Source organism: Pogona vitticeps, chromosome 2, assembly GCF_051106095.1.
Source record: "Pogona vitticeps strain Pit_001003342236 chromosome 2, PviZW2.1, whole genome shotgun sequence".
Taxonomy (NCBI): Eukaryota; Metazoa; Chordata; class Lepidosauria; order Squamata; family Agamidae; genus Pogona; species Pogona vitticeps.
Window position 1 is genome coordinate 279,684,047 of NC_135784.1, and position 22,236 is coordinate 279,706,282.

The window sequence follows — 22,236 nt, forward strand, 5'->3', positions numbered from 1 at the left end:
AAATAATTAAAGTATCTGGTATTCCTCAACATTCTCTGGAAAATGCTTGTTAAAGAGTGAGCATTTCTTCTTTTTGATGTATCTTTGCACTGTGTGTTTCTGCTTAGGCTGTTAAATCAAAGACTGGGCCAGGCGAACATCTTAGAAATTCACTGTGGCACACTGGGGACACGAATGACCAGGTCAGGTTACTTTGGAAAGACCCTCGAAATGTAGGCTGGAAAGATAAAGTTTCCTACCGCTGGTTCCTGCAGCACAGGCCTCAGGTTGGATATATTAGGTAAGGTAGTGGACACTTCTTTCGTGGTGCCTTGTTCAATATTGCTTGCTTTTGCTTCAATCCAAAAGCCAAAAAAACCATAAGTAGGCCAGTATCATGCTGAGAAGAAATTCCCACAAGAGTAGTAATGGAAGATTATGCCATTTCTGCAGGTGGTGTCAGTATACATACAAGCACAGGGTGGGTTTCCTTCAGGAGATCACAGATTCTGGGTTACTATGCTGGCAGGACTTTCCGTTCAGCAGAAACTCAATAGGATAACTGGCCAGAGGGTTGGCCCTACCATCATCATTATTGTTGTTGTTGTTTCTTCAATTTATACACTGCTCCATAGTACTCAGAGCACTCTGTGGGTAATTTACAACATACCGGTAACTATGTAAGGAACACATTCCCCACTTCCCCAGTTCACTGGATACTCATTTGACTGACCTCAGAAGGATGGAAGACTGATTCACTCTTGAGCTAGCTACCTGAACTCGTCAGGATCAAACTCAGGTCATGAGCAGAGGCTTACCTGCAGTACTGCAGTTTAACTGCTGCATCATGGGGTACCTCAAGCAGAGCAGGAGTGTCATGAAAAGCAGGGGCAGCTCAAGGACCAGGATAAGAAGATGGCTTCTCTCAAAATTTGGGGGAGGAGAGGTGCCTCCCCAATCCAGTCACGAGTCACTGTGGATGAAAGGGCAGCAAATGTGTATCTGTTTAATTTGATGTTTTTGTTTGTGGCTGCCAGGGAAAGGAAAGGCACTTGTTGGATTTTCTGCTTCATGAGGCAAAATCATTAGCCTGACTCTGGATGGTAGACTGTTGGTTTTACCTCAGTCAGCCAAGAGTTTGGGAGCCAGTGAATGACCTCCTTTGAAGACAGAGGGATTTACTTTTCTCTGTGCTTGTGCATCTTAAAGGAACAATCCCAGGTCACACCAAGTCTTTAACAGTCTTGTTTGTTCTGCTTTTTTTTAAAGGGCCAGATTTTATGAAGGTTCTGAATTGGTAGCAGATTCTGGTGTAACCATAGATACTACCATGCGTGGAGGAAGACTTGGTGTTTTCTGCTTCTCTCAGGAAAACATTATTTGGTCCAACCTGAAGTATCGCTGCAATGGTAACTTTCCTCTTGCCCCATGCTGTGATCTTACTCTTACTGTATACGTAGTTGTAGAAAGAAAAGAAAACTGCTTTTTGAAAATTGCATGAGTGTTCCTGGGCATCCCCCTGCCCCCCCCCCATACATGTCTGAAACTTATGAAATACCTTGTGTCCGATACAGACCTTGCAAAAAAAATACTTTTTGGACTACAGCTCTCAGAATCTTCTAGTCAGCATGGTCACTGGTGTTCTGGAAGTTGTAGTTTTATGAAAGTAACTTTTCTGAATTCTGGTCTAACATGACTTTATATCCCTCTGAGTTGCTCAGATGCCAGTTAAACTGATGCTGCCTTTGTTGTATATGAATGGATTTGGCTGTAACAGGCACACCTCGGAGTTTAGAAAGTGTGGAATCAGCGATTACATTGGATAAAAACTCCAAGAGTAATCTTTGCACAATGAGGAGCATTAAGTTTATCTCAAAAAATGGCACTGCTAAAGAGCAACAATGCAGCTCTGAATGCACACAGCAAGACATTGTTTCATATAGGCAGTTGTGTCCCTAGACTAGCTGCTGAGGCCACCCCATAGGAAGTGGTCTCCAGGGGGTTGAATGAACCCTTAGGTCACTGACTTCCTGCTTGGAGTTCGTTCATACAGACTGTCCATCAGAAATGGTGTACACCTTGTTGACAGTGAAAGCAGCAAATGTACAGTGCAGTATTACCTAGTGGAAAGGCCCACTTAATTCAAGGGGACTCAGAGCCACTGACTATGATGGCTGTGGGATTCTTGATGGGTTTTTCCCCACTCCAAAAATATATGACCTTTCCAAGCTCTGATAGAACTAGGTTCAAAATAAATGTGTATAAGGTTGGCCTGCTTATCCTTATTTCATTGCATGACATCTTATACAAGATGAGCCCAGTCTTAAATTAACTGTTATGGAAGTGTCAGCGGTTTGTCTCACTAGTCAGATGTAGTGCCTCTTTGTGGCAAGCTTGAAAGGCAGAATTACAGCCAGTTGTTCCATGTGGCATCTATAGAATTGTGCCAACACAGAGCCACAAAAGCAAAAACATTGAAAATGCCCTGCTTGCCTAGCCTGGCGCTAGAATGGCTTAGACAAGGCAGTGGGGAATGCTTCTGCTTCAAGGCACTCAGTACACTTCCAAACAGTGCTGCCAAAATTGCTATTCCCTGCCCTGCCCCTGGCCCTTCTGTTGGAAATGTGTGGGAGAAGAGATATACCCAGAAGTGGGGGGAATACTGGCAAGTACTGTTTTTTTGTTTACTCAACTATCAAAGCCAGCTGGCTGGATAGCTCAGTGGTTCTGGTATCTGGCTGCAGAGCCAGAGGTTGGGAGTTCAATTCCTCACATGCCTCCTAGGAGAAGGACCAGCCTGTGTAGCCTTGGGCAAGCTGCACAGTCCCAGGGTGTTCCCAGAGAAAGAGAATGGCAAACCATGTCTGAGTATTCTCTTTCTGGAAAACCCTGACTTGGCAGCACGTGATTTATGGTTATCATCAAAGCTAGGCAAAGATTCATGTAGTGTGCATTCTGGCATGGTGGATAGAGTTTAGTACACTGGCTGTGTGATGTATGATCTTCCCATGTGGGATGTGTGTGTCAAATCATGACATTGTGGTAAATATGTAACTCACAAATGCATCAAGTTGAAAAAAACCCTCCTCCCCTAGTTTTTCTTGGACTGTTTCTTCCTTTCATTCCCACCTGGGATCTGATGAAACCCATCCCCTTGCATTGCAGTTAGCCTTTGTGAGGTGTGTGTGTGTGGGGGGGGAGACACACACTAGCTGCAGTGTAGAGTAGATTTCCATCAGAATTATGGATTGAGTGGAGCAAAACAAGATGTTTAGCCCAACTTGCAACTTGGGATGTATATTCAGTTAGCGAATAGGAAAGCAGAATTTATTGTAAAAGAAGAAGAAAGTTTAATAGCAGCCAGTAAGAAGCCAGTGTGCACCACTCCTAATCTAAATGTTGAAAATTAAATACTCAGTAGTTGCATAGCACAGCAGCAACTGTTCAGACAAACCTTTTACCTCTTTTCTTGTTTGCAGATACCATCCCAGAAGATTTCCAAGAATTTCAAGCTCAGCAGTATGGAGTTGGAGATATTTAAGAGATACTGGGACTGCAAGTTACTATGGCAAACAATAAAACAGTATATATTAAATTCTTATATGGTTTTTTTGTACAAGTCCACTACACTTATTCTGATTGGTATAAAACTGTCAGATCTTTTATAATATTTTTAATATATAATATTAAAAATATTATAAAAGATCTTTTATAATAAAAAGATCTTTTATAAAAGATTTCTTTATTATAAAAGACTTTTATATTATATATATATAAATGAGAAAATAAAAACATAAAATAGGTGAAGGTTTCATTTTGTTTTGAATGTCTCTGAAATTAAAACCATCAAGTTTTGCTCCAGTATTATTGTATGTTCAAGTCACACAGGACCAAAAGGACCAACTACATGTTGTAAAAAAAAAATTAAAAGTAAATGGATTTGGGAGCATAGGCCCAGATACCACCGTTAAGAAAAAAAAAGTATATGCTAGAAGACCAACAAAAGCCAACAAAGCCAATTAATTTCCCACATAAGCCATACACATACCATAAAATGTGCAATTAGTTTGCACAGATGACTCCAGATCCATAGTACTTATCTGCCACTAGTTTACTAGAAATAATATGAAACAAGCCTGCCCCCAAGAGTAAGTGGTACTGCAGTTTTATTCCTGAGGGATTTTTTACTTACATGCCTAAACATAGTAGCAAATCAGAGAAAAGATGGAAGAACAGGGATTCACCTCAAATTACAGACCAAAAGGAAAAAAAAAAGATCGCCATTCCTTTCTACACCATTCCTTTCAATCCTTGCTGAGGGGGAGGGGAGCATGTTTTCTTTAGGGGTAGGTCTTGCCACATAAACCTTTTAGAAATCTTCAAAAAGGTCAACAGGCATCTGGATGCGGGTGAACCAGTGGATATTGTCTATCTGGATTTTCGAAAGGCGTTTGACACGGTCCCTCGCCAAAGGCTGCTGAGAAAACTCCAGTCAGGGGATAAGAGGGCAGGTCCTTTTATGGACTGAGAATTGGTTGAGAACCAGGAAACAGAGAGTAGGTGTCAATGGGCAATTTTCACAATGGGGAGAGGTGAAGAGCAGTGTGCCCCAGGGATCTGTCCTGGGACCGGTGCTTTTCAACCTGTTCATAAATGAGCCAGAGACAGGGATAAGCAGTGAGGTAGCCAAGTTTACAGATGGCACGAAACTTTCCCAAGTGGTGAAGACCAGAAGGGATTGTGAAATGCAAATGGCAGCCTGCAGGTGACAGATGTACACAGACACACACACACACACAATAGGTGACATCAGGGAGCAGCGAGAGGGCAGTTGTAGTGCCTGGCTGATGGCAGGCAGAAAGAAGCAGGAATGCTGACATGGGGGGGTTCCCTTTCCCAGCCCCTAATTACTCTCCTGGTCTAGCATTCACTGCTGTCCACTGCACAGGTTGGCTTCCCTCTTGCTGAGCACACCTCTGTATTTCTTTCCTGCCTTCACATGGCTCAACAGTGGTGAAAAGTACTGCTGCTCTTGCACAGTTACCCCTTTTTTTGCATTCTTGACCACAAGTCCCATAATCCTTCACTCAGCATCTGTTGGCAGTTCCAAAAAATAGTCACTAACCCCGACATCATCCGCCTTGAGCATGCAAAGCTCTGCCAACAGGATTCTAGTCTTGCCATTTGCCCAGTTCCAGCAATTTGCCCTCACTGTTTTGCTGCACTTTCCACCCTTGCAAATCATACGACAATGTACCAGTGGTGGGGGCTTCCTGAGCAGGTTTCAAGGACCTGTAGCTTTTTTGCTGCCGAAACAATCGCTTTTTTCATAGCAAAAACAATACAGTAGTTATCTCAGGAGAACATCACCAGAAGCCCATGTGTATGGAAAAAAATGATATATTGTCGTTCTTTACAGGTTTATAATTTATATTCTTTATAATGCTGCTTGACATGGGTTCATTGCCCCATATTATGCCAAAAGCAACCTTGTAAGGTAGTCTTAGATGACAGTTTGGCTCAAGAAAACCATCTAAGCTTTGTGACTATGGTGCTCTCAGATCACTGGTTACTGTGTAAACAAGCCAGGGCTGAAATACACTGGGAGGAAAGTGACACAACCATTAATAGTCTTAATTTGTATCATATGGAAAAATTAACATTAATTTGCACAATATGCCGGTATAAGGTAAAGGTAAAGGTTCCCCTTGACATTTTTAGTCCAGTCGTGTCTGACTCTAGGGGGCCGGTGCTCATCCCGCTTTTCAAGCCATAGAGCCAGCGCCTGTCTGAAGACAATTTCCGTTGTCACGTGGCCAGTGTGACTAGGGAACGTCATTTTACCTTCCTACGGAGGTGGTACCTATTTATCTACTCGCATTTACATGCTTTTGAACTTCTAGGTTGGCGAGGAGCTGGGACAAAGCGACGGGAGGTCACTCCGTCACGTGGATTCGATCTTATGACTGCTTGGTCTTCTGACCCTACAGCACAAGCTTCTGCGGTTTAGCACCACAGCGCCACCATATGCTGGTATACACATATTCAGATACTGCTACATGATAATTTGCGTAATACATTGATTAGGTTGCCTGGATTTGACCAATAGGAATATGGCAATCCTACCACCTGCACACACCCATGATGTGCACATGAAGGTCAACTTTATTTTTTTGGAGGAGGGGGGATGTTTATGTGCATTCTCATGAGAATACCACACATTTAACCTTCTATGCTTTCAGGCTTAACCTCTGAGTAGGATTATTGCAATAAAGTTATGCTGAATCCAAGGTGGTTTGATCAAAGTTTGGTAAAGTGCAGTCTTCCAGAAGTCACTGGGCTTCCAGGACTCTTTATCCTTATCGGCCCTGCCAGTGCAGGCTGGTGGAAATTGCAATCCATCCTTCGTCTAAACAGAAGTAACCGTTTTGCACGTTCTTCTATCCTCTGGACTGCAGTGGCACAGATCCATCCTGCAGAACGCTTTTATTTTGGGTTTAGCAGATGTTTCAGCCAAAAGTATCCGAAAATAAGCACTCAGCAGACCATTCCAAATATTGCTCAAAAGATTAAAGAGAAGTGGGTGGTTTCTGCACTATTTAGACACCATGTTTATGCAGTGGTCCTGGTTAGTTTCTCCTGCAAGAGTAAAGGGAGTAGGAGTATTTTTAGAAACCCTTCATTTACATTCATTGCTAAAAATGCTGAATTTTCCTAACATTTATGCCACAGTAGTCAGGATAACAAGGAAAGCCTTCTACCTAACAAATTGGAAAAAAAACTGTGTCTGTTCTACCCATGCCCAAATATATCTTGCAAGTTTCTGATGCAAAATTAAAGGCAAAAATCTTTAGTCAGCAATGAAAGGATACATGAGCTGGCTGACTTAATGGTTTTAGGCTGCAATCTTAAATATGCTTACTAGAGAATAAGCCCTGATGAGCTTTTCAGGATTTATCTTGAGCAAACATAGCTACAATTACTATCTGTCTTTTTTTGTTTCACATCTCAACTGATTTTCATCTGTGTGGTGAAGGTAATAGTCTTTACAGACATCCTGGAGAGAAGTGATAATGTGCATATATTATCAAGACACTCATGCACTGAAACAGGGACTAAGTTTTGAAAAAGGCTAAGTAATAGATAACAGAAGAGAGTGAAACCAGTAATAGGTACACAGCAATATACCTTGAAGAAACAAATGGAGCACAGCTCTTTGGCAGGTTTATGGAAGAAGAATGATCCTTACTTAAAAGAAACCGAATTACAGTACTTACAGCTCTGACTACCCAACATTCAACTTGCAGACATATTATCCATCATCCAGACACCTTGCTGCAAGGTACATTTAAGTACACTTGTTTCCACATACTTTTAAAAATAAATGCAAGCTCACTAGTTGCTCTGAGAATGCTATTTTATTTTTACTATCCATTGACATGTTTAGTTCCTAATGAAATGCTGTGACTATTTTAAACTAAGTTTTTGATACAACAATTACCCAAAATGAATGTCCAGGTACATACATAAAACACGAATCAAATGCAATTCAAACAAACAGAAGTTTATTGGTCAGTTAAACAATTTACAATACTTTTTCAATATGCAATTATGTCTAGAAAACGTAACAGAATGCTTTAAAAACTATGAACACTGCTTGTTTTACACTACAGGTTTCTCTTTGAAGTCTCAACATCTTAAAAAAAAACAATAAAAGTCCTAAATTTGCTATGAGTCACGATTCAGACTGAAACCAGTTTCAGTGACAATTCTAGGCACCCCCTCCCATTTAAAAAAGACTAAGATTGTATCAAAAGTTTTGTTTTGAAAAAAAAAAACCCAACCTGAAGACAGTTAAAAAAACTATACAGAATACTTTCTTCTGTATTCATTATTTAAAACAGATGTGAAAAAACATTGTAAATAAAAAAATAGAAAATGAAGTGTTACATATGAAGTTAAAATAGTAAAGGTTATTAATATATGTGAGGAGAGAAATGGCTGCTTTATATGAAACGATGGCTTTGAACCAGCAGGAACATTTATGTAATCTCCATTGAAATGAACAGGCATGGAATGGAATCTGAACTCTTTCAAGGCTGCCATTCATTTCAATGGAGCATGTGCGGAATCTCCTGGAAAACAGGGTTCCACACTTTCATTACAATATGCTTTCAAGCACTGCCAAGAAACACTGAATTGTTTCTGTTACACAGATTAAAATAAATGTTAAGGTTTATGTGCAATAATACAGTTTCCTTCCACTGTTTCACAATAATTTTGTCTTCCGTACAGTAATTCTTTGGCAAAAACAGGCAACATCAGTGCTGCTATGATTTAAACTTCCGACTAAACAGTTTTGTTTTTTTTTTTATAGAAAAAGCAGGCTTTCAAAAGCTGGAAATATTTAAAATTTGACAGTGCATGGGTTTGACAATGCTTCCTGTTACATGGCATACAAATGGTTAATGTACTGATTTTTAGAAACAGCCTATTGTAGACTTCTAAGAATCTCTGGGATTGAGGTTCCTAGATAACCCACAAACTAGCACAGATATAGAACTGCACTGGCCGCATTGGCAACAAGTTCTGTAAGATTTATGGCTTTTAAAAGCCACGTGGTAACATGAATAAACCAACATGCGAATTCTTCTTTATCACACGGTAGAAGGGCTGTACCAAACTAAACATATATGTTCCCCCTTTAGACTCACTACTATATGCAAAGTGCTTTATTATTTATAGAATTCTGCCCTTCAGATTATAAACTATAGACATGTTATTAAGTAGGGAAGGGAATCAGTAGTTTAAGAAATTCAGTATATTTTAATTTGCTCCATGGGATTCCCTTTGGCAGGGTCACAACTGTGCACCAGCATTTTATCTCTTTCAATCTCTCTCTGAAATTCCCAGCTACAACCTACCACATTAAAGAATTCAGTTTTTTTTTCTCTTTGAAGCAACAAGGTACAAAAGCTAGAGAAGGCTCCAAGGAATAATTGTAGCAACAACCAGAGATGATAAAGGTCACTTTTAAATAGTAGCACCATTTCCTCTTCCTGAGCTCCCACTTGCACACACAAAAGAAGGCAAGACACAAACATATCCCCAAAGCCTTAAAGCTCTTTCCTTGTTTGTACCCCTTTCCGCTGTTCCAGAGGCTGGGAAATTGTATCCATTTTCAAGAAAATTTAACATTAAGACACTAAGGAGAGTCTGGGTTCACAGGGAAACAGTATTCCAACAGCCAATATTTAATTAAGGTAGCATGAATCAGAAAAGGCTCGCTTGGCACAGCAGACATTGCTATTTTATATAGGTGACTGGAGGCATACAAATTCAAAAGCCGTTTGATCAGTCTTCCAATCGTTTTGCTTTTGCACATATAAACTTAATTACGGTAGATTGGACTGATCTGGTTAGAAGGCAATTATCATTAGGTGTAGCATAAAACAAAACAAAAAATGAATAAAATTCTGGGCTTCTGCCTAACACCCTGAATCAGTAACTTTATCAGTTTCTCACATTAAAGCTGCTTTGGGTGGTCACGGTCTTTCTTGAGACAGAATATTTAGCCTGACTAATAACGTATCATTAAGTACAGCTTCTAATTGCCCCATGTAGCTTGCCAAGCCATGCTACGAATTATTAGGAAAGAAAAAGCAATAACTTAAGGAAATAAATAAACTGGGTGAGAGATAACAAAAAAGGAGCTACTGGCCTGTTGGTTAGCCCTTGGTGGTGGAGTTAAATGCAGGAAAACTTCATTGCTTTGAAAGCAAGCATTCCTCTGTCACCAACAGATGGCTGTCATCTCCAATTAACAGGACACATTAAATGAAAGCAGCTGCTGCAATTAATATAATACAAACAACCAAAGCATGACAGCTTTGCATAGGTAAGCAATGCTAAGCATAATAATACAAATCTTAGCCATCAAGCTACTCTGAACAACCTTTGCTGAAACATGGTGGCAGTTTACAAACACTATAGCTAATGTCACCATTGGCAGAATGATAGTATTAAAAGATTGACAGTCACTGCTTTTAATCTCAAAGAATGGCATGAGATAACAAGCAAAAATGTCTACCTAGCTCGTAAGATATATGCTAACATGGGAAACATGCTTGCCACTGGACCAGTGATTGAAATTATTTTACAGTGCAATCCCAAGCATCTGAATCAAGTCCAGCTGTAATCTGGGGTTTAGCCCCAGATATTTGGGTGCAGGATTGCTGCCATAGTACAAATTCAATATGAATGGACTAAATCCAAGTCTTATTCTTAACTGCAGAATCAATAGGATTTAATAAATGTTGAGTTCACCAAGTCCTATTGATTCCATGAGTCTAACCTTGTTGGAACTGAGAACTAGATTTAGCCCTGTTAATTTTTTTCTTCTTCCAACATTACTCCTCTCGTGTACACAAGGGAACTTTTAAAAAGCCAGTACTGAAGAGATCTCCAAATGAACTTTGACAGGCAAGGGTAAGATTGGGAAGCTGGCTGAGGAGACAGGAAGATGAATATGACTTTTTGCCTACAGATGTTACAATTAAAATGTTTGTGTCAGGTCTGTGTATCTTGCTGTGGCTAACTCATAAGATGCTAGGGCACATCTCAGTCACAAACCTAGACCCGTACATGATTGTGCAACCAAGATGCTCGCCATCATCAATTAACCACATGTAGTTATGCAAAGCTTAATAAGCACCAGCAGGATTCCAGCCACTGAGTTAAATGTGTTTTGTCTACAGACTATCCACAATTCCACTTCAAACAAGTTATATCAAAAGATACTTGCAGATGAAATTTGGAATCTAAGAGAGAGCAGAACAGTGAACAACAATGAAACACCTCTCCTCGGAAAATAACAAGGAATGTTCACAGTTAAGACTACTCTATAACGCCAATCTTTACTTGACTTCTAATACTGAAATTCAATGTTCCACAGCTGGAACTTTTTGGATTTTCTCCTCCTCCTTTCTCCACCCGGCTGCCTTCCCTGCCAGTGGAAAACAAGCTCCACACAGTTTTCCAGCTATATCCCCAGAGCCAGTTTTAGGGGTGTATCAATCTCCTCCTGTTTCTCCCAGAATTCACTTCTCTAAAACCTAATGTCCATCATTAGATCCTCCAAATACACCCTACACTTCATTTTATTAGATCACATTTTCAAGGAGATTGCAGGCTGTACTGACTCAGCAATCATTTCACACAAAGGAAAATACTCAGACTCACTAGAACAACTCAGAAAACACAGGCATAATGAACAATTTGTTGCTCGCAGTCTACTTCTGAATATTTTGTAAGATGCCATGACTCCCAGAGTAGCTCATAACTGTTGTTAATTAATTGCACCAACATTTACAGTGTTCCACATCCTATAACCCAGTGATTCATAAAGGTGCCTTTCATTAATACCATAAATAAATATTTCTATACCCACAAACCCTTTTCTTCCATAATCCCACATTTGCAATAATTTACTATGAGCATCTAGCATAGAAAAAGAAATTAATGAGTGGATAATTTTCCCACTTAGGAGGACAGTTTTCCTCCTAGCAATTTCAATGTTTGGTTTATTTGTCAAAAACAAAGTCAACAAACCAACCAAACACGTGACACAGTGAATAGCAACATCTGTGCGGATTGTAACATGTCAGCAATAGTCTTACTGCAAGACTGAAAACAAAAAATACTTTCCCCTATGTATGAAAAGGCAATTTGTATTTCAGAAGAGGAACACAAAATATCTGCATAATAGACAATCCATAAAGTTAAGGTTTTAATAAAAAAAATCTTATGGAATATTTGACAGTGTCCATATCTGAGTTCCAGATTGAGGTGACACTTTTGATCTAAGAGTTCCTTTGGGTGCTTAATTCTGCTTATGTAATTACTGTAGAAGTTTTTAAAGAGAAATCTCAAAATGTATGATTTTATAGGAAAGAGGAAACAATGTCCTAACCAACAACCTTAGGATGGTTACTACATGGTCTTGTTCATCTCTTCCCTAAACCACTGGGCTTGGAGCAGAAGAAGCTTCACACTGAGAACTCTCTGGTTGGGCAGCAGAATGGAGCGAGAAGAGTCCACAAGTAGAGGAGGATACACACCCAACAGGAGGCGACCTTAATCCAGAAGATGGACCAGGTTCCAGCGAAGAATTTTTCAATTGCTGCAGTTTCATAGCTACAACGATGAAAATAAGTAAAGATTAACAGCTGCAAATAGAACGTAAAGGCAGGTTTTCACCTTCCAGTACCTGGTTCATTCTCAGTCGGCTCCTGCCCTATGTCTCAGCATTCTAGCCAAAACCATAGATGGACAACTTGTAGACCTTTTGATGTTGTCAAATTGCAGCTCTAATGATCCTTTTCACCACTGGCCATGTTGACTAGACTGGTGTGAACTAAAGTCAAATAACATCTGGAATGCCACATGTTGCCTACCCTGCACTAATCTGTACAATCTTACTTACCGTTACTTTTCCAACTAACTTTTTGCTGTCCTGAAAATAAACGTTCAAAACAAGTGGTCTAAATCCAGAATGGATGTTAAGAATGATGGGATTGCTTTCCACTTCCCTCTGCAGACCGCCACACACCCGAAAGGACTACTCCAGAGGGTTACCAGCCCCGTGTAGTTGATTTTAAGGGTAGACGGAAGGCTGGCAAGGGGGACAGCTCTTCTTCTGATTCCATCAAAGGAAAGAAGTGATCAGAAGGACCTGGATCTCGCCTTCTGTAATGCTTTGCAATGGAAGCCAGCTTTATTACTAGCAAATCCTAGTAGGGTCACTATAAGATGGTTCCAACTTGACAGCACAAAACACAGCAAGCAGCTGCACTAAAGACAGGAGGTCAAACACAAAGCAGTTATGATGGTTTATACATCATAATTTCAAGCACGGGGAGTGCTGGATATGAATTATCTCAATTTCAAAAACACTGCAAGAGATACCAATATTGCAGGAATGGGGTCTACGGATGAAAGGACAGTGACCACCAAATGGGTCTATAAAACTAGATGCGATTTAACTGCAAACTTTCTGTCTTAACAAACCAAACCATTATGCTACATCATCTCAAGGCCAAAAGCCATTATTTTCAGAAAATGACTTACTGGAACCAGTGAGTAACAGTCATCATCACATAAAGAGAAGCTAGGAAGAACACAAAGTGGAAAAAGGCATAGCTGTATACAGTGCTCTTCTTTTCATCGTAAATGACCCTCTGGCCACCCCTTCTGCCAGCAGGTTCTTCCACATTAGCTGTGTAAAGCAAACACAAAGAGAAAAAATAAGGTGTGTCTCAAATTGAAATCACTAACAATACACACTTCCTTTGAATAAATTTAACAATCAGAATGCTAGCTGAGGAAAAACATTAGATAATAATGAAACACAGGCTTTTGATAAGTACTTAGTGAAAACAAATCAGACTTAAAATGAACATTCCTAAAGATAATGAAAATATCCATGGTAATCACCACTGGCAAAGAAGAAACAACGCTGAAATCATTTACACAGCTAGAAGAGTGTACAAAACTGTATATTTTGTGAGAGAAAGTTGATACTTTCAGACACTGAACAGAGTTGTAGTACCAAAAGTACTGAATGGAACCTGAAGGACTGAGCTGTAATTTGACAGTCTGATGTGAGAAGCTAGGCAGGAACATAGCTCCTAAGGTGGGAAAGACTCTGGTATTGGGCTATGCTGGGAATGTGGCAATATTGTGGAGAGATGTAAAGGGGTTCATAAAGAATAAATGCAATGTCTGAACAATACAGTCAGGTTAAGGTAAAGTCCTCCTGACCTGTGATTTTCTTTATGGATATGATCACTGTTAATGTCATTTTAGTGGTTCTTGATCTTTGGATTATCAGATGCTTTGGACTTCAAATCTCAAAAGTCCCAGCCAGCACGGTCAAGTCTAAAACATCTGGAAGGTGGAAGGCTAAGGACCATTGCTTTATACTACTGATAGGTTCTTCAACTTTGCACTGTTATTTGCTGTTGCTCTCTGTAATGTGGGAAGCAGTCATGGTACTGAATAAAACCACTGGCTCATCTGCTCCTATTTTGTCTATGCTGACTGTGATAGCTCTCTGAGGTTTCAAGAAGGGTGGTGGTAAAGCACAGCCAGGAGTTATGTGTGATGGGTGTTGCAATATTACATCTGAAGGGCCACACACTCCCCATGTTTTGCATAAAGCTTGGTACTGCAGCTCTCTTGCCATATGCAGTTCCTTATTACAGGGTGTCTGTGGAGAACATCATCGTTTGAAATAGGAAAATCAGCCACAAAACAACATGGAGACCACTATCATCAGCACCCACTATTTGAGCCTGAATTTCTAGTAGGTAAGACCTCTGGGAGCAGAACAAACAACATGCAAACAGAACAGAAACGGGCACAGTGGAGGTTGCCCACAAAAGTACAATCTATTACAACTATGTGAAAGCGGACTCCACCAACATGTGGCAAGAAAAGCAAGTTTCGTGTTTGTTTTTTTTTTGAAAGCTCTACCTATAATTTACATCCTTGTGGCTGTAACTTGTATTTGAAGTAGAAGGCCTCTCTTCTTGTGCAATTATGTACATTCCCCCACATACCACAGCAGCTGGAAAGCTCACTGAGATGGAACGTGTGGCTGCAGAGGCAGGGTTGGGAGATCAATTCCCCAGTGTGCCTCCTAAGAGAAAAGTGAGCTTGCGTGGTCCTGGGCAAACTACTCCGCCCCAAGAGAAGGGACAGGTAAAACCATATGTGAGTACACAATAACTAGAAGACGCAGCACACTATTGTTGTTGCTGCTGTTGTTACATACTGCAGAGGTAAACAGAATAAATATAGCTGTACTCTGAAAAAAATGTGACTAAGTGAACTTTCAAGAGAAAGGGTTATATATTTATGCATCTCTGTATTCAGACATTGTTGCCACAGGATTTACACTAGAGTTCTTCTTGGGTTTAGATGTGGGTAATGGGTGTTGTTTTTCTTCTCTAGTTGGGAAGATTCAGTTGTTGCCACCTATCAGATGCAGAAACCCCCCTCCCCCCAAAATTTAGGTAGAAACAAACTCAGTGACTTGTTCCTGATCTGTCTCCATGAATCAAGGAAGAGAGGAACAGGATCCACACTAACCCACCCAGTGGGAGTTTGGATAGCTTTCCCATCTAGTCTTATAGCCTTTCTTGCTACTGGATACAAGGAAATGACAAAAGTGAAATTTATGTAGGTCTCCTCCCAAGGCTACGAATGGGTTTTCAATAATGATTGTAAAAGCGTTATTAATTGGCATTTTAGAAAAATTAAAAATTTACCAGTTATTGGACAAAATCCTATTTGTGTAGAATATAGTCCGTGGCACAAACCCAATGATGTCATTATCCACGACTGCTTATATTTAATTTAAACCGATTAAAGGGTTCCTGCCCCTCCCTTTCACATTTGGGGGCTCTCTAGGGCATGCTTTTGCCTTGAGGAAACTCTTGGGAGCCTTGGAAGCTGTGAGGGGTGGAAGAGGAAGACTTTAATCATTTTAAATTAAATATGACAGGCGTTGGATGGTGACACTATCCAGGTTTCACCATGGGACTAAGTGAGCAGGATTTTGCCCACTCTTCCTGGCACCAGCATCTTGAAGAGTTGGAAAAATAAAGACAAATGGAATATATGGTTCACAGATAAAAATTCCCCACCCTGCAGTAAATAATGCAAATGTGTATGAAAGCAAAAATCCACAGAGAATAGATTCCTACCATCTTCATCGGGAGAACAGCAGAAGCAGCAACGAGCTACCTACAGAATACATAAAGAAACAAAAATGGCTGTATTTACCAGGAAATAAATGAACATGCATAAAAACTATACAGAATTTTAAAGAGATTTGATTTTATGGTACATCAATGATTTCTGTGTAAAACACACAACAAAATTTAGAATATTTTGAAAATTGAGCTGTCCTTCAGCAATCCATGCTGCAAAACAGATATTGACTGTGGAAATATTGCTTAACTCAATGTATGTGGTACAGATTTTCAAACTGCAATAGAAAATGTATTAAAAAGAGATCAATATTTTTAAATTCAGGAAACATACTATTGAGAAATACGTTTCAATTAAGGTTTTATGTTGTGTTTTATGTATCAGTTAATTATCTACTAGGAATGTATTCATGTATTTATTTTGATACTTTTATTTTATTTGCACTTAAAAATTAAAATTCCTCTCAGAAATGTGCCTAATTACAGAATAAGAGCCTCTCTCACAAGCAAAATACTTCCAATTTGATGGAAGCCAGATAATTTGCAGATAATTTGCTTTAGCTATTGCCTTAGATTTTAATTTTTAGTAGTAAGGTCCTCCCCAACAACTATACAGTAGGTTAAAATCCAATATGAATTGCAAAGAAATTTACCTTACTTATGAGTAGTAAGTCCAATTCATTACTATAGGTCTATCCTAATTGGGAGTAACATTAGATTTAGCTCTAAGAGAGTTAACATATACAGGCTGAAGTCCTGTTACTTAGTGTAACGAATTGCAACTAAGCCACCTGAATCAAGAGAACTTATGGAGAATTTCTTACCAAATCCTCACTAGTTCAGTGGACCTACTTTAGTCGCAACATATTACACTAAGCAACAGAATTTTAATCATAGTTACATTTGTCAGCTATTCCAGACTTGCCTACTCTTGAGAGACACAATTAGCAATGTTGGCATGCATGTGAACAGCTTTCCATAATGTGGGTTACAGCCTTTAGTTCAGATGCAAGAAAGGTTTCTATGTAACAGATGCAGCTGGAGAATTATGTTTACATTTCTAATCACAAGATAAAAGGCTCTCTGTCACAGGGAAGAATGAGACACACAATTAGTTGCCTGCTGCTAGCCTTTTCTTTATGCTCCCGTGCCACAGTTCTTGTACTGCTCTTTAAGAACAAACGATGTAAAAGTAATTCCATTATGCTTAATTTTGGTACAGCAGTTCTGAGCTCTCTCGTGCAACTGGGACTACCCAGACAGCATCCATCTGTGTTGCCACTTTCTCAACAAAAGAAGAAACAGCACCTCGGACTGCTTCCTATCCACACTGTTTGTAGGTGACAAGCATGCTAAATCAGATGCCTGGCCACTGCAAACAGCTGCTAGCCCAGATTAACTGGGAAGGCCAAAACCTGGCAGCAGTCCTGATGGTAAGCATTAAGCCAGAGATGTTTGTGCCAAAACCCCACACTAAGAAGTGCTGCTTCTCTGAAGGGCTTCCTTGGCTCACAGAAGCTCCTTGGCAGTTGAAGATGCTGCCATCTGGAAGCATCCTCACTTGAACTGATTTTAGATCTTCTACAGTACTAGTGAAATAGACTCTGGCATGTAGGAAGCAGCACAGATTGGTGGTGTTGTATTTTTTTAAACACAAACACAAGTTTTCTGCACTTACAGGGATGCAGGATGGCAACAGGAACTGGAAACACCCAAGACACCGTACAGACATGGGTGCTGCCACAACGTACACTTGTGCCAAATTCGTCTCACTTCAGACTGTTTGATTTCTTTACTGCATTTATTAATTACTTCTCCGTTAATTATTTCAATTCAATATACCACACAAAGAAAGTTGTGGCTGCTTATTAATCCTGTGGATCAGGGAAAGCAACTAGCATTTTGTAAAGCAGTATTACTATATTTTCCTCTGCTCGCCTCTTATTCTACAGTTTTTCCATCTTTGTTGTTATGTTCTGTCAAATTGCCTCTGACTTATGGTGACGCCAATACATGAGTGATGCCCAAAATGTCCTGTCCTCAAGCTCTTGTAAACTCACACCTGTGGCTTCTTTTAGGGAGCCAGTCTATCTTGTATTTGCTCTTCCTCTTTTCCTGCTGCCTTCCACCTTTCCCAGCATTATTGTCTTTTCCACGAATCCTGTCTTCTCAATATGTGCCCAAAGTAGGACAGTCTCAGCTTCAACATTTTTACTTCCAGAGAGGTTCAGTCGTCATTTGCTCTAGAATCCACTTACCTGTCTTCCTGGCAGTCCAGGGTATATGAAAAGCTGTCCTCCGGCACCAGATTTCAAACAAATAAATTTTTCCCATCAGCTGTCTTTAATGTCAAACTTTCACACCCACACATGGTGATCAGAAACACAACTGTGCATTTATTTAGGGAGAAATTAACTCCCTCTCAATGCCTCTACTTTGTGAATCATATTCATCCTGAGAGCCTGAACACTCAGAAAGAACAATAATCTAGCAAATACACAAAATGTTTATTTTTTAAAAAGACAACATGAAAAAACAATTTATATAGAGAACATTTTTTTCTTAAAAGAGATTGTAGATTACTTCTCCTACAATACAGTAGTATTTTCAAAAGCAAATACTGTATGTGACAAGAGCTACCAGAATGTTGCATAAACCGGGGGCTACTAGCACAGAACCAACATGAAATCTGGCTAAATTTTGTTTGCAAGCTTGGCAATGAAGTTTTTTTTTTTTAATGGAGGTAGGTGAGTATCAAGTCACAGACCCGAGCGAGAGTAATGGATGAGAGCCAGGTGCAGGCATACTTAGAGATGACCCATGGGCCAGGATCTTATGATGTCATTCTGCTGACTGAATGCTTCTGACAATGGAACTGAAAAGCTAGTAATGCCCCCCTTGCCATTCAATCCTGCGCAGGAGGGCAAAGCAACCCTTCAGAAAACATTTTGGGCAGTGCAAAGGGCTGCAAGGAAAATCCCACTGTACTTGAAGATAGAAAAAGATGGATAAAAATCTAACATTTATCATGTTCTAAGGAATTGCTGAGAAAAAACGAGCTGTTGTACAGTACAATGAGCATCTTTCATTTGCTCTTCTGATAATGGCAGAATTACTGAGGAAGTAAAGAACAAGATTATGGAGCATTACACAGGCAAGAGCCGGTTTTGGCTGAATCAGACACTTGTACTACAAAAAAGAAATGTTGGCTCACTTCTGTTTCTGGTGTTGCATATATTCCTCTCAATGCTTCAGAGCTGGCACGTGTTGTTGAGGTCAAGCTAGAAACAAACAGGTAACAGATTAGTGCAAATGCAACATTCTGTGAACCTGCCTTGTGCAAAAGACCTTTTTTGTAAGAATGGGAAAAATCCAGTTTTAACAATGCCTGTGAAAGGCAAACAACACAACTTTAAGTGGCTTCCTGTTGGCAATTAAAGATCTAAAAGTGAGTGCTAAGCCAGTAAGCCGGCATAAGTCTGAAAATAAAAGCTGGGATCTGTTAATTTTCAGGAAGAAGCTGCTGCAAGTTTCCTGCAGGCATAACTAAGCAACAGGATTTTGGTTTAATTATTTCTGGAAGACCCTAATCCCAAATGAATTGTATAGAGCAGAAACTGCATCGTTTGTGGGAAACAGATTTAGATCCTTATGCAATTAATCTAATTAGCAAAAGCAATACTACAACCAAATGAAAAGACTGCACCGGCAAGTTGTTTTGGTGAGAATGTTTATTAGGACTGCAGTGCATGAAGGAAGCATACAATCACAACGTCCAAAGAGCTGTCAAAATCCTGGGGAGTTATGCCAATGTAAATGTAATTACGCAAATCATACCAGCGAATTGCTGCTAATTAACAACAAGTTGCTACTCACTCACCTGGTCATGTACCAAATCATGTGATTGGCATGCAACCAGGAATACAAGTGGTAGCTCATTAATTAGCTGCGATTGGCAGTTGCACTTTATGCAATTACACTTTTGTAGGTAAAATCCCCAGTGGGATTCTGGTCAGCAGTTTGTACACATGTACTGGATGAAAAAATGTGGCAGGATTAAGAGTAACATTAAGTTAAGTGCTCCCTCCTCAATACAACTTTATCCCGGGAATATAGTTGCAAAACTTGCAAACAAATATACTGCCTCTTGCCACTTACGTTCCTGTAAAGACTGGTCTATTGGGTGAAATCTTCCGATCTTTCACTTCTTTTGAGAGGAAAAAAGGTACATAAACTCACTCTCACACTGTGTTAAAAAGTAGTATTTAGAATAGTAAGTAATTGTGGTAAGAACCACCATTTTGTGAAATATTTGATCATTTAACCATTTGGGCTAAATTTAATTGTTAGTACCAGCTAGAGTAGATTTTAATGAATGGTGTATCCAAGGTCAACACATATATCAGTCCCATTAATTCAGTTAGTCTACTCTACTTGGGATTAACACCTAGTTGTAGCCCTTTAAAAAAATTTAAATATATCAATGGCAACAGTTCCTCTTATTTGACTGTAATTAAACTATACCAATAATGTAATATTGTATCAATAGCTGTTTGGGAGAGAACCTATAGTGACCCAAGGAGATGACAGATGGTGACTCCCTATTTTACCAGTTATTTATGTAATCACTTCATAATGAAGGTATTTACCAATGCCTTAATTAAGGATGTTACATTCTGTTTTATCTTCAGCAAACATCAAAATGCTGTGGAATGACGTCAAACAATTACTATTCTTTCAGAAGTACACTGGTGTATGTTTGGTAACATACATGCATACTGAAGTACAACTGTAATTCAAGACATACCAGGAATATAAAATGCAACAGAAAAGGATGGCAGTTCCCAGTCCAGTCACCAAGTTTTCATCTGTTTGCAGCCCATGGCTGAATTCAGGCACACAGATTGTGATGTTCTTCTGATTCTCATCTAGGACTTAAAAAAAAACCCACTGTGAAGGGTTAAATGGATATAACCAGCAATACGGACATCCTGATATTTTATTTTTATATAAATAAAATCAGTATGTCACATGCTGAAACATCTGAAAATTGAATTTGCTAATGTAGTGGCTCTTACCCCTTTGAAATGTAGGGTCTTCAAACCAAACCAAACCCTCAGCTTCGTTCAGCTGGATTACAAGCCCATTTTGGCCTGTGCTTTCCATTCCCACCATCTCTAAACGCCCCCAAAGCCTGATTTCTCCTGCCCCACCAGTTGTGTATATGAACCCCCAGCCCCACAGACATCCTTTCCTGCTCTCAATGACAGCATCCTTCTTCACACTTAGGAAAGTGGGCAGCAGACTGAAGCTTGGCTCCTGGTGAGGTAGGAAAGTTCCGCTCAGTGTTTCACCTGGTATTTAATGATGTTGGAACACAGCTATGCCCATAAAAGAATCTAGTCCTTTCCTTGCTCCTTTTCCCTACCCTAAGGTAAAGGTGCCCCTTGACATTTAGTCCAGGCATGTCCGACTCTAGGGCACGATGCTCATCCCCGTCTCCAAGCCATAGAGCCAGCGTTTTGTCCGTAGACAGTTTCCATGGTCATGTGGCCAGTGCGACTAGACACGGAATGGCATTACCTTCCCACTATGGTGGTACCTGTTTATCTACTCATATTTACCTGCTTTCGAACTGCTAGGTTGGCAGGAGCTGGGACAAGCAATGGGAGCTCACTCCGTCGTGTGAATTCGATCTTACGACTGCTGGTCTTCTGACCTTGCAGCACAGAGGCTTCTGCGGTTTAACCCACAGCGCCACCACATCCCTTTTCCCTACCCTATCTTTACACTTTATGCAAAAAAAATTTTTTTCCTTGTAATTTGATCTAATTACATGGATCTGTGGATTGAGGTGCTCTGTTTGAAGTCACTGTTCTACTGGAAGCCAAACAATGCAAGAAGCATTCCCCATTTAATTTAGACAGTTTCAGCCATTCCAGAGTAACTATCTGGAAGAAGGGAGAAGACCAGTGCTGATACTGTGCTGCAAACTGCTTTAGACAAAAAGAATTCCCCTTTCAAAACCTACTTTGGAATGAACTTAACATATGGATGAGGACTGCAGAACATTCATGCAGGTTCCATCCTTCCAGCAACTGTTTATGAACTTCCAAGGACACCCTTATGTTAGTAATGGACAAATGTTTTATATACCTTTGATTTTTAAAAAATTCATTATCTACACAATGGTGTCACTGTACATGCACAGGTAACCCCTGATTTCAGGTAACTTACTTTGTTCTGGAGGTTTACTTGAAAGGGATGAGAATGTGAGATACATGACATAACAGCTGATTACACTTGACTGCAATAAGCCAGAATGTGGCTGACCTATAATAAAAATTATTTAAAGAACACAATGAATTCTCTGGAAGTTGTTGTACATGAAAAATTTTGCTTTCTGTAACTTGAACCCATTGTTAGGTGTCTGGAAGTTGAGTTATGGCAAGTGGACTTCTTGTTAGGTTGCAACATTTTG

The 22,236-nt window shown here is 39.8% G+C and overlaps 2 protein-coding genes across 2 annotated transcripts in view; one reads left to right on the plus strand and one right to left on the minus strand.

The window, feature by feature from the left end:
- Window positions 1-3,875, plus strand: part of THBS4 (thrombospondin 4) — a 51,368-nt gene extending 47,493 nt beyond the window's left edge. Inside the window, exons 20-22 of the mRNA XM_020783662.3 lie at window positions 108-280; window positions 1,249-1,388; window positions 3,459-3,875. Coding sequence (XP_020639321.3) covers window positions 108-280; window positions 1,249-1,388; window positions 3,459-3,520 — 375 coding nt within the window. The 3' untranslated portion in view covers window positions 3,521-3,875. The remainder of the gene's footprint in view (window positions 1-107; window positions 281-1,248; window positions 1,389-3,458) is intronic.
- A 3,647-nt stretch (window positions 3,876-7,522) lies between these two features.
- SERINC5 (serine incorporator 5) overlaps window positions 7,523-22,236 on the minus strand; it is a 55,382-nt gene continuing 40,668 nt past the window's right edge. Inside the window, exons 7-12 of the mRNA XM_020783712.3 lie at window positions 21,993-22,088; window positions 20,563-20,689; window positions 18,970-19,036; window positions 15,750-15,789; window positions 13,108-13,255; window positions 7,523-12,174 (exon numbers count right to left, since the gene is read on the minus strand). Coding sequence (XP_020639371.3) covers window positions 12,027-12,174; window positions 13,108-13,255; window positions 15,750-15,789; window positions 18,970-19,036; window positions 20,563-20,689; window positions 21,993-22,088 — 626 coding nt within the window. The 3' untranslated portion in view covers window positions 7,523-12,026. The remainder of the gene's footprint in view (window positions 12,175-13,107; window positions 13,256-15,749; window positions 15,790-18,969; window positions 19,037-20,562; window positions 20,690-21,992; window positions 22,089-22,236) is intronic.